This window comes from Tursiops truncatus, chromosome 10, assembly GCF_011762595.2.
Source record: "Tursiops truncatus isolate mTurTru1 chromosome 10, mTurTru1.mat.Y, whole genome shotgun sequence".
In the NCBI taxonomy this organism is placed as follows: domain Eukaryota; kingdom Metazoa; phylum Chordata; class Mammalia; order Artiodactyla; family Delphinidae; genus Tursiops; species Tursiops truncatus.
Genome location: NC_047043.1, coordinates 55,371,835 through 55,393,517, shown reverse-complemented (window position 1 = coordinate 55,393,517; position 21,683 = coordinate 55,371,835). Strand labels below are relative to the sequence as shown.

General features: G+C 42.7%; 1 protein-coding gene across 2 annotated transcripts in view; it reads right to left on the bottom strand.

The window, feature by feature from the left end:
- Positions 1 to 16,284, bottom strand: part of OXSR1 (oxidative stress responsive kinase 1) — a 101,135-nt gene extending 84,851 nt beyond the window's left edge. For both annotated transcript variants that reach the window (XM_019946870.2, XM_019946871.3), the window contains exon 1: positions 15,925 to 16,284. In XM_019946870.2, the coding sequence (XP_019802429.1) occupies positions 15,925 to 15,994 (70 nt within the window). In that variant the 5' untranslated portion in view covers positions 15,995 to 16,284. The remainder of the gene's footprint in view (positions 1 to 15,924) is intronic.
- Positions 16,285 to 21,683: the final 5,399 nt, after the last annotated feature.

The window sequence follows — 21,683 nt, the reverse complement described above, 5'->3', positions numbered from 1 at the left end:
TGACCATTTCATAGAATTGTCAGTAAATACACACACACACACACACACACACACACACACACACACACACACACACACACAAATAAAAGTTGCTTGAGTTCCAGAAGTTCTAGAATATGATGGTGTAGGCTCACATTTCCCTGCTCTTCTCCTCTAAATACAACTAAATACCTTAGAAATAATTCAACAATCATAAAGACAATCTGAAAGGTGGAAAGAAGCAGATGGGCTGGCTAGGACCCTCAGGATGTGAGGAAAAGCACTACTGTAAGCTCCCTGGGTTTTTCTTTTATCTTGCACATATCCATGAGTGGGCACCAGAACAGCCTGCTTCCTGGAACCAACAGGGATAGACAAACAGACAAATGAGAAAAATCCTTTCTAGCCAAAGGACTGTGAAAGGGGAAGCTCAGTAGCAACCTAGAAGACAGATTTCCCGATCCTTATCCAGGACAATCCACCCAGCCCACCACAGCATCAGCATCAGCAGCGTCTCCACCCCACACCCAGACAGCAGCAGGCCAGATGCACCACAGGGGCAACTAGGTCCCTGCCCCACACCTGGGCAACATCCAGCCAATCTGCCCACAGCAGCAGCAGAGGGGGTGGGGGGCGGAAGGGGGGGAACCAGACCCACACCCACCTGTCAACCAAGGTAACACCTGCAGAGATTAAATAGGAGTCCTGCTGTGCCAGAAGAATAAAGCAGAAGATGATAACACTGCCAGAGCTCTGAAAACTCACTTATCATAAGAATTACATAGCTCACAAAAGGAGGCCAGGACTTACACATTAAATCTAAGTAGAGTAACTGCCTACTAAAATAGAAATTTTAAATAGGATCAGGAGTCTCCTAACATTAATATCCTAAATGTCCATCACACGATTTAAAAAAGGAAAATCACATCGTCACACCAAGAACCAGGAAAAACACACTTGAATGAGAAAAGACAATCACACTGATAGAAACACCAAAATGAATTACTAGTTGGAATTATCTGACAAGAATTTTAAAGCAGCCATCATAAAAGTGCTTCAACAAACAGTTAAGAATTATCTTAAAACAAAATAAAAAAATAGAAAAGCCTCAATAAGGAAACAGAAGTTACTAAAAAAAAAAGCACCAACTGGAAATTATACAACTAAAACATATAATTTCCAAAATATAAAACCTGCTGGAGAAGCTCAATAGAAAAATAGAGATAACAGGATAAATTCAGTGAACTTGAGGATAAGATCAATAATTTTACTCAATCTAAACAGCAGAGAGAAAACAGACTGAAAAAAAGAACAGAGCTTCAGGGAGAAGTGGAATAATAATAAAAGCTCTAAAATCTGTGTGGTAGGTAGAATAATACCCGCCCCCCAAAGGTGACCACATCCTAATCCTTGAGACCTGTGAATGTTACCATAAATGGCAAAAAGACTTGGCACATGTTATTAAATTAAGGATGGAAAGATGATCCTGGATTATCTGGGTGGGCCCAATTTAATTACAAGGGTCTTTATAAAAGAGACGAAGGAGGGTCAGTGTCAGAGAAGATGAGACAATGAAAGCAGAGGTAAGAGTAATGGAGTCATGAGCCAAGGGAGGAACCTTGAAAACATACTATGTGAAGTAAACCAATCACAAAAGACCACATATTGTATGACTCCATATATATGAAATGTCCATAGAACAGGCAAATCCATAGACACAGAAAACAGATTAGTAGTTACCAGGGGCTGGGAGAAGAGGAAAATGGGAGGTTAACGCTTAATGGGTACAATTTCTTTCTGGGGTGAGGAAAATGCTCTGGAATTAGACAATGATGATGGATGCAAAACACTGTGAATATACTAAAAAAAACTAAACTGTACACTTAAAAAATGGTTAGTTTTTAACACAACACTGTAAAGCAATTATATCTCCAATAAAGATATTAAAAAAATCGTTAGTTTTATGTTAAGTGACATATCTTGATCTTTTTAAAAAAGGGAATACTACATACTACAAACAATTTTAACTCATAGTTCAACAATTTAGAAAAAAAGGAAGAAGCAGGAGCACTTTCCAACTCATTTCATGAAGCCAGTATTACCAACACCAAAACAAAACAAAGACATCACAAGAAAAAACAAAACAAAACAAAATAACTACAGACCAATACCTCTCATGCACTTAGCTGCAAAATCCTTAACAAAATGTTAGCCAATTGAATCCAGCAATAGATACTACACCACAACCAAGTAGTATGTATTCCAGGTATGCAAGGCTGGTACAATTAAAAAAAAAAAATCAATGTAATACACTGTATCAACAAGCTAAAGAAGAAAAATCATATGAGCATATCCACTGACACAAAAACACTTTATAAAAATTCAACACCATTCATGATAAAAAAGCTCTTAGCAAACTAGGAATAGAGGGGAACTTCTTCAACCTCATAAAGAACATCTACAAAAAAAAAAACCTTACAGCTAACATCATACTGGTGAAAGACTGCCTTCCCTCTAAGATTGGGAAAAAGGCTAAGATGTTCATTCTTATCACTTTTATTCAACATAGCACTGGAAGTCCTAGACAACACAATAAAGCAAGAAAAAGAAATAAAAGGCATCCAGATTGGAAAAGAAGAAATAAAACTGTCCCTGTTTGTAGATGTCATGACCATCTATATAAGAAAAGCTTCTAAAACTAATAAAAGAGTTTAGCAAGGTTGCAAGATAAAAGGTCAACACACAAAAACCAACTGCATTTCTATATACTAACAACAATCAAGTGGAAACCAAAATCTTAAAACACAATTGCTCCCCCAAAATGAAACATTTAGGTATAAATCCAGTAAAATATGAACAGGATCTATATGCTGAAAATTACAAAATACCAAACAAAGAAAACAAAAAAGACCTAAATAACTGGAGACTTACCATGTTCATGGATTCGAAAAATCAACACAGTAAAGATCTCAATACTCCCCAAATTGACTACATATAGGTTTAAGGCAATTCCTATCACACTCCTGGCAAAGTATTCTGTACACATAGACAAGCTTACTCTAAAGTTTACATGAAAAGGGAAGGCCCTAGAATAATCAACACCATAGTAAAGAAGATGAACAGGGCTCCCCTGGTGGTGCAGTGGTTAAGAATCTGCCTGCCAATGCAGGGAACACGGGTTTGAGCCCTGGTCCAGGAAGATCCCACACGGCGCAGAGCAACTAAGCCTGTGTGCCACAACTACTGAGCCTGCGCTCTAGAGCCCTCGAGCCACAACTACTGAAGCCTGTGTACCTAGAGCCCCTGCTCCACAACAAGAGAAGCCACCACAATGAGAAGCCTGTGCACCAGAAAGACCCAATGCAGTCAAAAATAAAATAAATAAAAATAATTTTAAATAAAAAGAACAAAGTTGAAGGATTCATACCATCCAATTTAAAGACTTACACAGTTACAGTAATCAAGACAGTGTGGTACAGGCAGAGGGACAGACATACACACATACACACACACACAAAAACAGAACAGAGAAACCAGAAATAGATTCACACAAATGTGCCACAGTGATTTTTGTGTGTGTGTGTGTGGTACGCGGGCCTCTCACTGTCGTGGCCTCTCCCGTTGCGGAGCACAGGCTCCGGACGCGCAGGCTCAGTGGCCATGGCTCACAGGCCCAGCCGCTCCGCAGCATGTGGGATCTTCCCAGACCGGGGCACGAACCCGTGTCCCCTGCATCGGAAGGCGGACTCTCAACCACTGCGCCACCAGGGAAGCCCCCCACAGTGATTTCTGACAAAGGTATAAAAGCAGTTCAACAGCGATGGAATAACCTACTAGAATGGCTAAAATAAACTGTTTTAAGTGATAACACAAATGCTGGTGAGGATATGGTTAAACTGGATCACTCATACAATGCAGGCAGAAATATAAAATATGGTATAGCCACTCTGGAAAACAGTTCGGCCATTTCTTTTAAAACTAAAAATGAACTTGTACAACTCAGCATTTGTATGACTGGGTATTTATCTGAGAGAAATTAAAATTAAAAATTAAAATTTTTCTGAGAGAAATTAAAAATTCATATACAAGTTTCTGTTCACACAGAAACTTGTACATGAATATTCACAGCAGCTTTATTCATAATAGCTAAAAACTGGAAACTACCCAAATATCCTTTAACAGGTGAATGGTTAAACATATGGTATGTCCACACAGACAAATATTACTCAGCAATAAAAATGAACAAACTATTGATATGCACAATTACTTGGATGAACCTCAAGGGCACTATGCTGAATGAAAAAAGCCAATCTCAGAAAGTTACATATTTTATGACTCCATTTATATAATATATAACACTCTTGAAATAACAAAAATAACAGCAACAGAGAACAGATTAGTGGTTGTCAGGGATTAGGGATGTGAGTAGACAGGTTAGGAGGGCTACAAAGGGGTAGCCAGAGGACTCTGTGGTGGAATACAGTTCTGTGTCTTGAATTTAGTGGTAGTTACACAAAGGTACACATGTAATAAAACTGCACAGAACCATACACACATGCACACAAATGAGTACAGTACACATACAGATAGTAAGCTCTAAGTTCCGTAGATTGCTTAAAAAAAAAGAAAAAAAAAAGCCTAGGCTTCAATCCATCTATTACCCTTAATAAAATAATCTTCAAGGTCCATTTGCACTATATCACTCATCAGATCACTAAACCACAGCCACTACTTGATACTGTACTTTTTTTAAAATTTCATTTATTTATTTATGGCTGCATTGGGTCTTCATTGCTGCGCACGGGCTTTCTCTAGTTGCAGCGAGTGGGGGCTACTCTTTGTTGTGGTGCGCGGGCTTCTCATTGCGGTGGCTTCTCTTGTTGCGAAGCATGGGCTCTAGGCATGTGGGCTTTAGTAGTTGTGGCTCACAGGCTCAGTAGTTGTGGCTCGTGGGCTCTAGAGCACAGGCTCAGTAGTTGTGGTGCACAGGCCTAGTTGCTCTGCAGCATGTGGGATCCTCCCCGACCAGGGCTCGAACCCGTGTCCCCGGCACTGGCAGGCGGATTCCTAACCACTGCACCACCAGGGAAGTCCCGATACTGTACTTCTTGATAACTCAACGCTTTAACTTATTTTCCATACCCTGGATGCAATTTAGTTTTCTCCATCTCCATTCCTCTGTGTAAACCATTCACCTTGCTTGCTTTCTACATATTAATCCATACCTCCCCCTCCTTTTAAAGCCCAAGTCAAAACTCACCTAACCAGGGAGCTCCATGGAAAACACACTTAGATTCAAACAAACTCTGCCACCATTAGCAGGGTAAGTCTTGGTTCCCTGATTACGTGCTTGGAAATGGCAATGCTCAATAAATGTCATTATTGTTCATTTATTTACCTATTATCTTCCTATTAGACATTTAAACTGTTAAAAGACATAGCTGTGTCTCCTCAAGTATTTGATATAGGGTAGGTTTATTACGCTTCTAAAGTACTTGAATCTTTACCAAAACACATGAGGATAAATTATCCTCACCAACTCCCCATCTCTAGCCATACCACTTAAACTATAGTTTTTTTCAATGTTTTAATCACGGGTTCTCCTGTACATACAGCCTTGGATGGAGATGAAATGTAAACAATAAAAAAGAAAAAATGTACAATCATTAAATTCTTTCTTCCTTCCTCTCCATTTTCTCATTTTCTTCCCAAATAGAAAGTAATTTCAGGGACTTCCCTCGTGGCGCAGTGGTTAAGAATCCACCTGCCAATGCAGGGGACACGGGTTCGATCCCTGGTTCGGAAGACCCCACATGCCACGGAGCAACTAAGCCCGTGCACAACTACTGAGCCTGTGCTCTAGAGCTCGTGAGCCACAACTACTAAGCCCAAGTGCCACAACTACTGAGCCCGAGTGCCACAACTACTGAAGCCCATGAGCCTAGAGCCCATGCTCCACAACAAGAGAAGCCACCGCAGTGAGAAGCCCGCGCACCGCAACGAAGAGTAGCTCCCGCTCACCGCAACTAGAGAAAGCCCGCGCCCAGCAACGAAGACCCAACGCAGCCAAAAATAAATAAATAAATACATTATTTAAAAAAAAACTAATTTCACAACAATGTTTACAAAAGAGGGCATGGGGGAAGAAAAATATTGAAAGCATGTTGTATTTTACATGAAGCATTCTACTCAAAATTGCTTTTTCTTAATATAATTACTGTGCGATACATATTTTTTTAAATAAATTTATTTATTTATTTTTGGCTGCACTGGGTCTTCATTGCTGTGCGCGGGCTTTCTCTAGTTGCGGTGAGCGGGGGCTACTCTTTGTCATGGTGCGCGGGCTTCTCATTGCGGCGGCCTCTCCCTGTGCAGAGCACGGGCTCCATGCACACGGGATTCAGGAGCTGTGGCTCGAAGCAGAGCGCAGGCTCAGCAGCCGTGGTACACGGGTCCAGTTGCTCTGCAGCATGTGGGATCCTCCTGGACCAGGGCTCGAACCCGTGTTTAGTGCATTGGCAGGCGGATTCCCAACCACTGTGCCACCAGGGAAGCCCCACAATACATATTTTTTCTTTCTCTTCTTTAAAGCAGGTTCCTTCATGAGGAATTTTTCAAACCACAAGTCAACTTACTGGGTTTCAACCATCATTTTTCTTAGAGAAAACAGAATCAAATTAGAAACCATCAGTATGTATTGCACACAGTAAAAGTAAACATTATCTATCAACTATACTTCAATTAAAAATACATAAAAAAATAAAAATGCAAATATTATCTTGTAAAACTTTTACTTCAGTGTAAATACACACGAAAATATGTAAAAGGTAACTGTTAGGAATGGTTTAGTCAAAGTGTGAAAGCTACTGTTCTAATGCCAGCAAATAAGCACTGGCTTAAATGAAGAATAATATAATGGAAAATGTAAAACAATTTCCAATAAAGCATCCTAATTCAGAAGTTCACTATTTTACATGTTTTGCATCCTCCATGCACCATCCCCCATGTCCCCTCTTCCACTCTTCTGTCCTCTCCTAGCTGGTTCTTTAACTGCTATGTTAGTGTACATTACACACCAGAATGGATTAAAGTGAAAAACCATGACTGAGCTTTCTCCTGAAATCCTTCAAACTGGGTAATCTTATCTCTTGAAACAGAAAAGGAGCGCCCAAAGGCAAGAGCGGGACTAAAAAAAATTTCACAGTCTCCCTCCACTTTACTAGATCCTGAAATTTAAAAGAGTAAGCAAAAATATGGATTTTATTCCTACCTGTGAGGAAAAAATAAATCAAATGAACCAAATCAACTGAAGATATTTTCCCCCAAAATTCTGACCAACCATCACTATTACAGATACATATTCTAAAGATTTTAAGTATTTTTCAGTAAGGCTTTAACACCAACTAAAGAGCTAGTCCAGACTGTTTATTCTGAAAGATGACTAAGGCACTGTCACCTGAACCATGGAAAATACAGGACTTTACAATTTCATAAACCTTTTTCTGAATAAGCCCTCTTGTCAGAGTCATACTGAAAATTAAAGCTCCTTTACAGAAACAGCTGTAAGGACAGTGATTATCATAAAAATCACGCTCTCTCTCCATACAAAGATGAAAATAAAGACACTGCCATATGCTCTGAGTAATTATTCAAGCAGCCTGATGGTTTTGCAATGAATCATCTCTCGCTCCTGTTCACTCTGGTGATCTCTATCTCAACGGATATTAACCCCCATCCTTCTGGATGCTCCTGCCAAATATCTTGGATACTTCTCACATCCAATGCAATGGCATATCTCTAAATTCAAAATATGCTACACCAGCGTCTGACTGCTTCTCACCACCTCCACTACTACCTCTCTCCCCTGGATAACCTCTCCTACCCTCATATCCTTAAAAAACTATTCTCCACGTAGCAGCCCAGGTTGTCCTTTTAAAACATAAAATCGTACACAAAGCAAAAGCCAAGTACCACAATGACTTACCACGCTTCATACCATCTGATGGCCAGGACCATCCATCCCTACCTACCACCTTACTCTCCTGATCTCTTCAACCGGTCTGCCTCTTCAACCTCTGAATCACTCTGCTCCAGCCACCCTTACCTCATTATTCCTTAGTCACATCAGTGTGTTCCTTCTTCAGGACCTTTGCGCTCCTGATGTTCCCTCTGCTTAGAACAAGCTACCTACAGATAACCACCATGTTCACTTCTCCACCTCCTTCAGGTCTTTCCTCAAATGTCACCTTCTCGGTGAGGCTTTCCTTGACCTCTTTAAAATTCACCTCTATCCCTAGCAGTTCGCAACCCCTTTCCCTACTTTATATTTGTCCTTCATCACCACCACAAGGGATTTCTGTCTGTCTGCTTTGCTGCTGTATCTCTAGCATCCAAATAGTGCCTGACACACAAGTGGAGGTCAGTAAATATTTGTTGAATAGATTCATGACTCAAGTAGTGGCATATATTTTCAAGAAAAAAAATTTTTGCTCATTTGGGGCAGAACAAACACAAAAATAGCCCAGTCTTCACAGGCATTACCTCATTATTACCAACGTGAACGTTACCATTTATTGAGCACTTACTCTGTGTGCCAAGTACTATGCTGAGCACTCTCCTTACTTGCACTTCTTTTTTTCCATCTAATTCTCACAATAATCCCATGAGTTAGGTATTATTGATCTTACAAAGCAATGCAAGCAAAGGTAAGACTTAGGTCATAAATTAGTAAGATGCAGAGTAGGGCCTAGAAACCAGAACTACATGACGTTTCAACACCATACTCTTAATTGGTAGGCAACTGACTCTTTAAAGCTAACATTAACTGATTATTTATGTGTCAGGTTAAATTATTTACTTGCAGTGTCTTATTTAACTATTTTAATTAAAATAAAAAAACCCGAGGCCAACATTTTTAGTTGCCTAGCCAACATACAGTTTTCCCTTCTTTAATAAGAGAACTTTTACCTATTTTGCTTTAAATAATAACGTGCTTGGATAAAAAGTTTCATTTCATTTGCAAATGGCCAAATGACACAGTTCTGTTCAATAAAATAGAAATGTATCACTGAGTAAGGCTTCCAGGAAAGAAAGCTCTTTGAAAGGGAGCCAGTTGAGTTGTCATGTGACTTTGTCCTTTTACCATATTCTTCTGGCCTGGAACACAAGCACAAGGCTAGGGGTGGAACAACTGCCTTGCAACTATGAGAACGCAAGTCAAAGTGCTAACTGGAGTGGAGTGAAAAACTACGAGCCTGGGTGCCTAATGGCACCTAGGCTGTCACTCCAGTTTTCGTGTCATATAAAGGGAGCAAAAAAGTATTTTATTAAGCCACTATTATTTGTTTTCCATTACATGCAGCCAAATGCAATCCCTATTTGATACAACCCTATGAGGTTGTTGGCCCAATGCTGGCCTTATTGAAAATGTTATCATAGCTAAGTCTTCCAATCAGGGGGAGAAAATACACTAACCATTAAGCATCACTCTATCAATAGAAAATAACGGCTTTCACATTTATGGAAGAGCTAGAGGTGGGATCCTGGAATCTGTATTTGGAAACCAATACTTTAGACATCAAATGTGTAGCTAGTGAACAACTAATGAAAATTTAAAAGGGTAGGGAAAGTAGAGAATAAAGCTAGTAGGCTGCCTTCACCACAGTATCAAAGGTAGGTGACTCACACCTTACTAAAAACGGATCTTAAAGAACAATTTTCTAAACCTAGGCTGAGGTAAACGGTAAATATTTATTGAGACTTTTAAAAATGCATGGTAACACGGGACTTCCCTGGTGGCACAGTGGTTAAGAATCCGCCTGCCAATGCAGGGGACATGGGTTTGATCCCTGGTCCAGGAATATCCCACATGCCACAGAGCAACTAAGCCCATGCGCCACAACTACTGAGCCTGCGCTCTAGAGCCTGTGAGTCACAACTACTGGGCCCGTGCACCTACAGCCCATGCTCCCCAACAAGAAAAGCCACTGCAATGAGAAGCCCGTGCACTGCAAAGAAGAGTAGCCCCAGCTCGCCGCAACTAGAGAAAACCCGCATGCAGCAATGAAGACCCAACACAGCCAAAAAATAAATAAAAAGTAAAACAAAAACCAAAACAAACAAACAAAAACCAAAATGGACTTCCCTGGTGGCGCAGTGGTTGAGAGTCCGCCTGCCGATGCAGGGGACATGGGTTCGTGCCCCGGTCTGGGAAGATCCCACATGCCGTGGAGCGGCTAGGCCCGTGAGCCATGGCAGCTGAGCCTGCGCGTCCAGAGCCTGTGCTCCGCAATGGGAGAGGCCACAACAGTGAGAGGCCCGCATACCGCAAAAAAAAAAAAAAAAAAAAAAAAATGCATGATAACGAAAGCCACATGGCACAGCCCTTGACAGACTGGTTTCCCACTTTGCCACTATATTGTATCGTGGGCAATAAAACAGGTGGCAGGGCCTTACACTGCTATACTACCATGTCCAGCATAAATCCTTAAATCCATCTAAACCTGAATAAGATCTGGAAGTAAGAAAACAAAAAGATGCAGTGATGATCCAATAAACATTACAGCAGATTCAAAACATTACAAGATTACAAGTGTTACAAGATTTCAAATCATGTATTTCACATTTTATGGCAGTACCAAAAATTAGGAAACAGAAAAAGAAGAAAAAAAGAAAGAGATAACAAAGAGATTGTATGGAGTAATGAATACAAGCTAAAAGCTTCCTGCAAACAACTACAACAACAACCTGCACAACAGCCCCAAGGACATGGGTACCATTATTCCCATTTTACAGACAAAAAACTGACACTAAAACAGTTATATAAATTGCCCCAGATCAGATAGGTAGTAAGAGCTAATGCCAGGATTTGAATCCAGGTCAGTCTAACCCCAAAGCCCATACTATTACAGTTGCTTCAACACACGTCAAATACAGTACAACACCTGGTCAGAAGTGCTAATGCAATAGTAGGGGTTAGGAAGGAGCTCAAAAACACTGAGAAGATAAATGATTAATAGTGAGACCAATACTACATCTTTTACAAGTAATCATACTTAAAGTTCAAACCTTTGCCAAAGCATGCTTAAGATGATACAATTCTTTAAAAGGAAGTCCGTTTTTTTTGCGGTACACGGGCCTCTCCCTGTTGCGGCCTCTCCCGTTGCGGAGCACAGGCTCCGGACGCGCAGGCTCAGCGGCCATGGCTCACGGGCACAGCCGCTCCGCGGCATGTGGGATCTTCCCGGACCGGGGCACGAACCCGTGTCCCCTGCATCGGAAGGCGGACTCTCAACCACTGCGCCACCAGGGAAGCCTTAAAAGGAAGTCCTTTGAATTCCCAACTTGTATGCTTTTATTATGTTCTAGGAAGGGAATTTTCTCTTCTCTATAAGATTTTGCCAGAAAAAGAGAGAATAAAACCATGCGAGAAACTAACCCCAAATACAGTCCTAAGTAGCACATGTGAAAAAGATATATAGTTCAAATAACTGTATGTGCTTTGACGAGAAAGGAGACAGCATTATACCATTTCCTTAAAATACAATCCCTTGGAAACAGAAAATTCAAAAAGATTCCCCCAAGCCTTTTTTGCCCAGACTTCAACCATTTGTTTCCTGAAAAAAAATAAGTATAATCTGAAGAAATTACAAAGATTCATTTGGAAAGCTACTTACAGCTTATTACAAAATACTGTATTCCAAACATTTTGGCATGGAAGCAAAGTTAGAATAAGCATGCACTGCTTTACTGAGCCTTGCTACTTGTACTAGGCTGTAGTTCAAGGAAAAACTTTTTTTCCTCCCTCTTGAGAAGATGGGGTGAGAGAGTGTGTGAGGAGTGGAGTGGAAGTACATTAAGAACTTTCAGGAACTTATTAATGAGAGAGAGAGAACATTAAAAAAAATGACAAAATAGGATACACAAAAGAGAATAAATCTAACTATATCTAAAGGGGTTATCTACAAAATATCTGCTCCGATCAGTTTTTTTCATTGTAAGGATATTTCCTTTAAAAGGTGAGATTATGGGGCTTCCCTGGTGGCGCAGTGGTTGAGAGTCCGCCTGCCAATGCAGGAGACACGGGTTCGTGCCCCAGTCCGGGAAGAGCCCACATGCCGCGGAGCGGCTGGGCCCGTGAGCCATGGCCACTGAGCCTGCGCGTCTGGAGCCTGTGCTCCGCAACGGGAGAGGCCACAACAGTGAGAGGCCCGCGTACCGCAAAAAAAAAAAAAAAAAAAAAAGGTGAGATTATGACCACCATCTTTAGATACTTCCAAAAACCAATCAAATGCAGATGCAGAAATAAGGATCCTGGATTAGGCGACAGTTGGACACCAGTACTAGCTCTGCCCATAACTAGCTCTGACTTTAGACAGGTCATTTTACCTTCCTATGTCTCAGTGTCTTCATCTGTAAAACAAGATGGTTCACCTTACCTCACACCTTACAGAAAACTTAACTCAAAATATATCAGAGGACTAAATTTAAGAGCTAAACTATAACAGAAGAAAACATAGGAAAAAAAATCTTTGTGATGTTGGGTTACTAAAGATTTCTCAGGACTTCCCTGGTGGTCCAGTGGTCTGCGCTTCCATTACAGGGGGCGCAGGTTAGATCCCTGGTCGGGGAACTAAGATCCCGCAAGCTGTGGCACGCCCCCCCCCGCCCCCCCAAAAAAGACTGAGAGTAAATATTTGAAATCATATATCAGGTGAAGGACTCATATCCAGAATGAATACACACCCTCACACACATCTCTATAACTCAGTGAGAAGAAAACAACCCAATGGGCAACCCAAATGGGAAAAAAATTTGAATAGACATTTTACCAAAGAATAGATATGAAAAGCTAATAAATAAGCACATGAAAAGATACTCTCTATTGGGAAGGGATATGAGAACATATGTATACGTATAACTGATTCACTTTGTTATAAAGCAGAAACTAACACACCATTGTAAAGCAATTATACCCCAATAGAGATGTTAAAAAAAAAAGATACTTTCTATTATTAGTTATTACAGAAATGTAAAACAAAACCATGATCAAATACCACTTCACATCCACTAGGATGGCTATAATCAAAAAGACAGACAACAAATGCTAGCAAAAATGTAAAGAAACAGGGACCCTCATACATGGCTGATGGGAATGTAAAATGGTACAGTCACTTTGAAAGTCTGTCCATTTCTTAAAAAGTTAAACATAAATCTACTATATGACCCAGCAATTCCACTCAAGAAAAATGAACCATGGTCACATGAAGATTTGATGTAAATGCTCATAGAAACATTATTCCAAATAGGCAAAAAGCAGAAGAAACCCAATGTCCATCAAGTGGTGTCCAATGAAAAGGAATAATGTACTAATACAGGCTACAACATGGATGAACGTCAAAAAACATTACACAAAGTAAAAGAAACCAAACACAAAAGATCACATATTATATGATCATATTTATATGAAATTTCCAGAAAAGACAAATCTATAGAGACAGAAAGTAGATCTGTGGTTGCCTTCGGCAGGGAGTGACTGCAAATGTACATGAGGCATCTTTCTGGAATGATGGAAATGTTCTAAAATTGGATTGTGGTGATGACTGAACAACTCTGTAAATTTACTAAAAAACTATAGTACTGTAAACTTAAAACAGGTGGATTTTATGGTATATAAATTGCTTTTAAAAATGAAAAAAATTATGCTACGTGAATGAAGCCAAACAAAAAAAACTGCATATTACACGATCCCATTTATATGAAATGTCCAGAAAAGGCAAATCTATGGAGACAGAAAGTAGATTTGCAGTTGCCTGAAACTGGGGGTAGGAACAGGGATTAACTGTAAACAGGCACAAGGGATCTCACTGGGGTGATGAACATATTCTAAAACTGTATTATGCTGATTGGTGCACAACACAATAAATTTACTAAAAATCATTTAATTTTATATTTAAAAATGGGTGAATTTTATACTAAAAAATGGGTGAAATTATACCTCAGAGTAAAATTGTTTTTAAAAATAAGGTGGTCAAATCACATTGGAGTTAACTTTTTATCCACAGACTACTTTGAGAATAAGATGAAGACTAACCCTAACCCAGAGGCCTGAGCCTCCCTTTTGCTCACTCACAGACACCTTATTGGTCTGAGGACACCAAATTAACAAGTTTCTAAAGCTCTAGAGCCTTGTGCAATCATAATAGCAAGGGCATTCGGAACAACTACAACCCTCCTCTTCACCCTAGAAAGATGTACAACTTACCAGAAAGAAAATCAAAATTCCTTTTCTAAAATGATAAGGACCCCCTTTCCTTACTTTTCAGACATCATTTTGGAATTTCCCACTTAATCCCTTTTTTCAATAAGAAACTCTGATTGAGGGCCTCAGAAGCAATCAATCAAGACAGAGACCTAGCTAGCTGTCTTTAGAACCAACCAGTATACATCAAAGACCCAGCATGTAGTAAAGATCCATGAAGTGGCTTAAGGAAAAAGATGTGCTGTCTTTCAGATAAAACTTAGGCCAGATTTGTTTTGAAACAAGAAGTAAAGTGAAAAAAAGAAATGTGACAAAGTTTCTCTAAACACCTACACGGTGCAATAAACACTACCCACCCTGCCACCACCCCCCACCCCGCCAAGACAGCTAAGGAGTTTTCAGCCACTCTTTGTTATAAAACTAATTTAGGACTGGATGCTGATCTGGCAAAGCAGACAATCTCCTTCCTCCAACACACAAGGGTCTGCTCGTGTCTGTTGGATTGAGCTTCTGTTTAGCTAAACCCACCCCCTTTTGATTTCTAAAATCACTAGATTATTGTTGTCTAACAAATACTCCCCTCATCCCCAGTCCCCACCCTCCCCCAATCACTGTGCCTCTGTGAGAATTACAATCCATGTTTGTGCAAGTTTTGGTCTCTGCCAACTGGTATTCCCAGACCCCCTTCAAATCCATTCCACACACAATAGCCAGGTCCATCGGATTGTTTCATGTCTTTGCTTGAAGCCCTCCAATAACACTTAAAATAAAATTCCAAAATCCTTTCCTTGGCTGAGAAGATCCCTAAAATCTGGCTTCTCCCTTACCTTTCTAACCTTACCAGTCTTCTTTCAGGTCCTAAAACACACCAAGCTCTTTCCCTCCTCAGGAGCCTTTGCATTTCCTCATCCCTCAGTCGGGAAAAAATTTCCCTAGGCTCTTAAGACTCTCTCATCCTTCAGTGCTCAACTTACATGTAAACGCCTCAGAAAAAGCATCTTCCTTGAAATTGCCCCAACTAGGTCTCCACGTTATCCTCTATCAGAACATCTTGTTTATTCCCTTCCTAGCACTTGCCAAAACCTATAATTCTTTTTATTTACCTACTTACTTACTATCTACCTCCCTGACTAGAAAGTCAATTCCAAGCAGTCGTAAGTTGTGTCTACATCGCTCAGTGCGGTACCTGCAGCTTCATCTGGAGAGGATCCCCAGCTCTACCGCAGCAACGCCTGGCACTTCGTGCGGGTTCTCGCACGGATGCGGGAGTGAACAAAAGCACCCTAACCCATCAACCCCCGAATAGCTGGCCGTGCCCCCAACTGCAATACCCCATTTCTCGCACCGCCTCGTAAAGGCCTGTCCCATACCTTCACTTTTCTTTCTCTCTCAGACACATCTGTCTCTCAGGTTCAAACATCTGTCACTACACAAATCTCTGGTGAGCCTCTCAAACCCCACCCCACCGCGCCGCACAGGCGCGCCACTCAAAATCCCCTCCATGCCTTGCACGCGCTGCACAAACCTGGAGCCTCACCCACGCTCCCTACCAACCCCCGGGCCACTCGAGCGCCCACGAATATCTGGGAGCCCTGCGCTCTCCGAGCTCCCGCGGGTCCCCTCGTTCCCGCGTGTCACCCGCCATCCAGCGCGGCGCCTCCCCCCTCCGTGGCGCCAGCTCTCACCTATCACCTCCTGCAGCTCGTAATCGTCCCTGTTGATGGACCAAGGAAGGGCGCTGGAGTCCTCGGACATGACGGCGGCACGGCACTCAGCCCTCCCTCAAACTCGCTGACCTCCGTCTTCTCCTCGCCGCGCCTCTCCCCACCCCCAACCGCTGCCGCCGCGCCCCCACCAACCGCCTCTGGAACAGCCACGGGTCGACGGCGCCTGGCGCCGGGTGGCCGCGCGGCAGAGCAGCGGGGGGCTCGAACCACCCGCGGACCTCGCCTCCTGCTCCTCCGCGGCCGGCACTCCCCTGCCCGGCCCAGGTCCCGGCCTCGGCCTCCGTGGCAGCAGCTACAGGAGCTTCGCCTCGGCCCAGCCCCTCTGTCCCGCCCTCCACCCCAGCCCCACGCACGGGCCAAACTTTCCCTTCTCCCTCCACCTGCCGACACGCAGCGCGCTGACGTCACCGCGCCGGGCACGCCCCGCCTCGGCCCCGCCTCCAGCCGCCATTTCAAGTGTGGCTGGATGAGCAGAGAGCAAGTAAGAATCCCGAGGAGGAGAAAGTTGACAATAGAAGGGAAGAAATGCTTTGAAAGGAGTTCAACAAGGGCATCGGAAAGCCAGAGAAGAGCCTAAAGTAGCAGAAGCGGTAGCCACACTGAGTATGGCAACCAAACGGCGGCTTAGTGGAGGGGGCGGAGCCACTTCTGGCGGCGGGGGCACGTTGCCGTCTCCGCTGTCGCATTCATTGGCTTATTTGAGAAGGAATCAGAAAGGCAATAGGTGAGTGTGGACGTCAGTCATAAATTAGTCCCGCCAGCAGGCGCTCTGAGTGCCGTGCTCCGACAGGGCTCCAGTCCTTCAAGGTGGAGGTTATGCCTCTTGCTTTGCACAGTTCTCCCAAGAGACGTCGCGGTGTAACCGTCACACCCTCGAGACGTGCAAACGGCTCCGCAGGGTGTGGAGAAACCCGAGGGAGCAGCTGGGTGGGGTGGACAACTGCCAAGTGGGATAAAAGGCCTTCGGCCACGAGACGGGGGAACCGGAAGCTCGCCCCGTGACGACACTTTCTCTAGGCGGAAGTTCTATCTGCAGCGCCAGTCGCGGCCTTCTCAGTAACCTTAATGGTTAGGGTGTTCTGTCCATACTCAACTTTGGGTCTGGAGCTTAAATGAGCACCTGTCTTGGGGCCTCGGAAGGTTGGAGTTTTTCCCCAGAGGCGGCTGGGGCCATTAAACAAGTGAGGCTTGGCCCAGGAGATTTGAGGTCGTTTCAGAGGCCTTGACTTTTGTGTGACCTCATTGAACTTGAGTTTTCACAGGTTGACCACTTAGGGCCGTTGGAGAAATTAACGAGGTGAAATTGAACATACTTGGTAAAATGGAATAAAGAGTACTGACGTGGATTGGGCTAGGTGTGAAGCTCTTCTCAGTTGGATGTCTTTTAGACCAGTAGTAGTCCTTATGAAAGAGACCTTCACCCAGGCCATGCCAGGCACTGGAAGCCCTGTGCAGGAAATCCACTGACTACAAAACCAAAGCAGTGGGACTTCCCTGCTGGCGTGGTTGTTAAGAATCTGCCTACCAATGCAGAGGACATGGGTTCGATCCCTGGTTCGGGAAGATCCCACATGCCGCGAAGCAACTGATCCCATGCTCCACAACTGATGAGCCTGCGCTCTAGAGCCCGCGAGCCACAACTCCTGAGCCCGTGTGCCACAACTACTGCAGCCCACGCACCTAGAGCCCGTGCTCCGCAAAAGAGAAGCCACCACAATGAGAAGCCCGTGCACTGTAACAAGGAGTAGCCCCTGCTCGCCACAACTAGAGAGAGCCCGTGCACAGCAACAAAGACCCAACACAGCCAAAAATAAATAAATAAAATAAATTTATGAAAAAAACAAAAGCAGTCAACTAGGAGCTGCAGCAATGAAGCTGTTAGCGCGTTTCCACCTGCTTGGTGGGATTGGAAAATGTTTCATGGAGGAGGACACCCTGCACAGTTAACATGTTATCAACAGGTGGAAATTGAGAGGCTAGACTATTCCAGTCACAGCAAAGGTGCCAGAGTTCCCAAGTTTGGAAGCATAACACAGGCCTTGCTATAGAGATTGGTTTCAGCTGTTAACTACTGATACCTTCTTTACTGCCACGTGTTGCCTTTTTCTTTTTGCAGGGAGAAGAGGGATGGGGATCAAATCTATCAGAAAGGAGCTAACGCTGATGGTAAGGATTAGAGATGTCAAGGTTTGTACCAATAGAAGGATCCATAAACCAGAAATTCTTAACCTGGATTTATTGGCCTGTGTGGACCATGAACAACCTTCAGAAAGTTTGTGGTGTTTTTACTCCTTTGAAATTGTGTGCAGAATAGTATGTACTTCAGGGAGAAATCTGGCCACCTTCCTCCTTTCTCTCTTCTTCTTCCCCAGTGAAAAGGAGCTACTGACCTAATAATGAAAATTCACGATGTTAATTGACCCACATTCTTGGTGGTCAGGGCCACTATACATTCGTTGATGGGTTCTTTTCTACTTCCTCCAATGCACAAAGCTTGATGGTTTAGTTGAGCCAGAACCTGCTCTGCAGATCTGGTCATTTTATTTCCCCTGTCTCCTGGGCTTTCTCCATGTGGCTGATGGTCATGAAGGTCCCATGTTTTTAATGAGCAAAGAATTGGTGGCTGTTCGAGACCAGAAGCCGAAACCTCAATTTCTTTCTCAGCTTATGGAGTATCTTCCATGTGATAGCACTGTCATAAACACTGGGTGTACAGTGGTAAACAAAGTAACTTAGTTCCTGTTTTCATGGAGCTATAGTCTAATAGAGGAAGAGTAAACAACTCAGCAAATACATAGATGAGGAATTATGTTACAAAGCATCAAGCAGGAAAAGGCGAGTATACTGTGACGGACAGTAGTTAGGGAGTTTGGAGAAAACCTCTATGAGAAAACTGCGAGGGAGCCAGCCATGCAAAGTGTGTTCTAAACAGGTTACAACGAGGTTTTAGGCACTTTCGAAGCTATTGAAGTAATAATTTCATTCCTCTTAGGCCGCTGGTCCTTGTATATGGCTCCCTCAGTAATCTTTTGGGGGATGGGGGAAAAGGGAGTTAAGGTGATTCTGAACCCTTGCCCTAATACCAAAATTTAACCAAATCTTACCTAGGTTTCTTGAAAGTATGACATACTTTCCTGAAGAGTGGGACCTTGTTTTTCCTCACATTTTCAAAGGAGTCCTTGTCTTCTTTTGGGTTCCTCCCAAAGCCAGACTCAGAAAAGATTTGGATGCAAATAGTTTATTTAGGAGGTGACCTCAAGAGGCATTCTGAAGGAGTGGTGAGGAGAGACAGGAAAGGAAGGAAAGTCATTCAAGGGTATATTAATGAGGGGAGACCATGGCTATTTGAGAAACTGGAATGCACCTTGGAATTGCCCCACCAACAGGCAAGGAAGCTGAGGTATTTGCCCACCAACTCCTTTTCCTCTTTATTGTTAATGCTCCTGCACTTCCGCCCAGCTCAGTGCTGGGAAAAGCATGCTCCTAAAGTCAGAGAATGCACTCAAGCAAGAGACACAGACAGTCCTCCTCACGTACTAGAACTCTCTGAAACCAAACGTCAGAGAAGGCCCAAAGGATATGTACGGGTATAGACAGCATCTACTACAGTGTGTAAACCCAGAATTTGAGAATCATTGTCTGGGCTGAAAAGCTGGGAGGGAAAGTATATTCATGCTTCCTCTTCTTTCTCTGTTGCCTTTAAGCAACTTACCTGCATTGTGTTTTGCTTTTAGCACCTGCAGGGTAGAGGAAAAAGGACTGATTTCAAGACTAATGATGTTTTGAAGTGATAATTACAGCTTTAATTCAAGTTTTATAGGCTCCATTAAAGAAAGAGAGTTGAAGTCTATAAATTAATATGTACCTTTTGTGAGAAACCTGAATATAAAGAAAAGCACAAGTTTATGTCTCTGTCCTAAGCTGATTTTCTCAGCAGTTCCACATCAGCGCCAGGACCAACTGTAAACTGCTGGAATCTGTCTCCCCCCCGCCACCCCCTTCTCTCCAGTATCACACGTCATATGTAGTATAAAGTCATCTCTTGTGAGAAGGGATAACACCCATTCCTCACATAGGTGTGCTTCCCGCCTATATGCCTAGAATGGTCCCTGTACAGGCACGTATTCAGGCATGGTGTTGATTAAAAATCGATGGAGTTTGCGAGTAGAGAAGACATGCACAAGCTAGGATTCTGGAGCCTGGGGAGAAGCTGACATCTTGGCAAACCCAGGGAATGAATGTCCAAGGTGACAGGGGCTCAGAGCCTGTAAGAAATAGGTAGATGAGAGGTTATTGTAGGAAAAGAAAAATCAGTCCATGCAGAAAGTAGAGTCTCAGCATCAAGCTGGGTTCTGGGCCAGAGAGTAGCTTCAGGTTCTCTCAGGCTGGCACCATGCCAACTTGATGATCTCAAGTTGAATTGAGCAAAAGATGGGAAATACCTGACTGAGGTGGGGCAGGTGCCTAGGTGCCTGCTACTTTTCAAACACTGTCTCTTAAAGGTTTAATATGTCTAGAAACCTCCTTCAGTAGGATGTTTATTGTAACATTATTGTAATGGGGGAAAACTGGAAACAACCTTGGATAAAGGTGTCCATTGATAGAGGATTGGTAATTGCTTGTATATATTATGTAGAACATCTCAGGATAAATAAGAAATTTGTGTGTTAATGCTAGCTGAAGTAACAACCCAAAACTAAACTAAACTGGCTGGTTTAACCCAAAAGCTTATTTCTCACACACATATAGTCCAATACATATGTCCTTGGTCCCTTTCCTCCAAGCAGAGAATTAGATTTTGGCTCCTTCCATCTTGTGGCACCACCATCTTCTAGGATCTCCTTAGAGTCTTCTGCTGGACCCTCTGCATTCAGCCAGCTGGTTAGCTGAGAGGGAGAACACTACAAAAGCTGGCCAACACTGGAAGTTGTGTTTGTTACTTCTTCCCAGGTTGTGTTGGTCAGAACTGAAGTCAAGGAGACTGGGACATGGCTTCTTCTGTGTCCAGGAAGAAGAAACGGGATTAGTCAACATCTAGGCGATCTCTGCCACAATTGGTAAATTTGGTTGCGGCCAGGCCAGAGCTACTGACTTATTGAGGAAGAGGAGTAGGAGGGATATACTCTTTTGTACATTTTGGACTTTATAAATCCAAATATTACCTGTTCAAAAAAAATTAAGAAGGGGAGACCGGTGAAATTCTGGTTCATCTGTGCTGTGAAATATTACATAGCAGTTAGAATGAAGTAGATCTGTACATACTGGAATGGAATGATCTGTAATTAAGGTAAACAAGCAAGTTATAGATAAATTTCTGCATTGACTTAGTTTGGACTACTATAACAAATTACCATAGACTGGGTTGCTTAAAACAAATATTTTTTCTCACAGTTCTGGGGCATGGGAAGTCAAAGATCAGGATGCTGGCAGATCTGATGTCTAGTGAAGGCCTGCGTCCTGATTTAAAGACAGCCATCTCCTGATTGTATTCTTATATGGCAGAGGGCAGGAGCAAGCTCTCATGTCTCTGCTTATAAAGGAACTAATCCCATTCCTGAGAGTGCCACCCTCATGACCTATTTACCTCCCAAAGGCCCCACCTCCTAATATTATCACATTGATGGCTAGGATTTCAACATATGAATTTGGGAGAGACACAAACATTCAACCTATAACATATATGTATATAAATATATGGAATAAGGTCTGGGAGATGG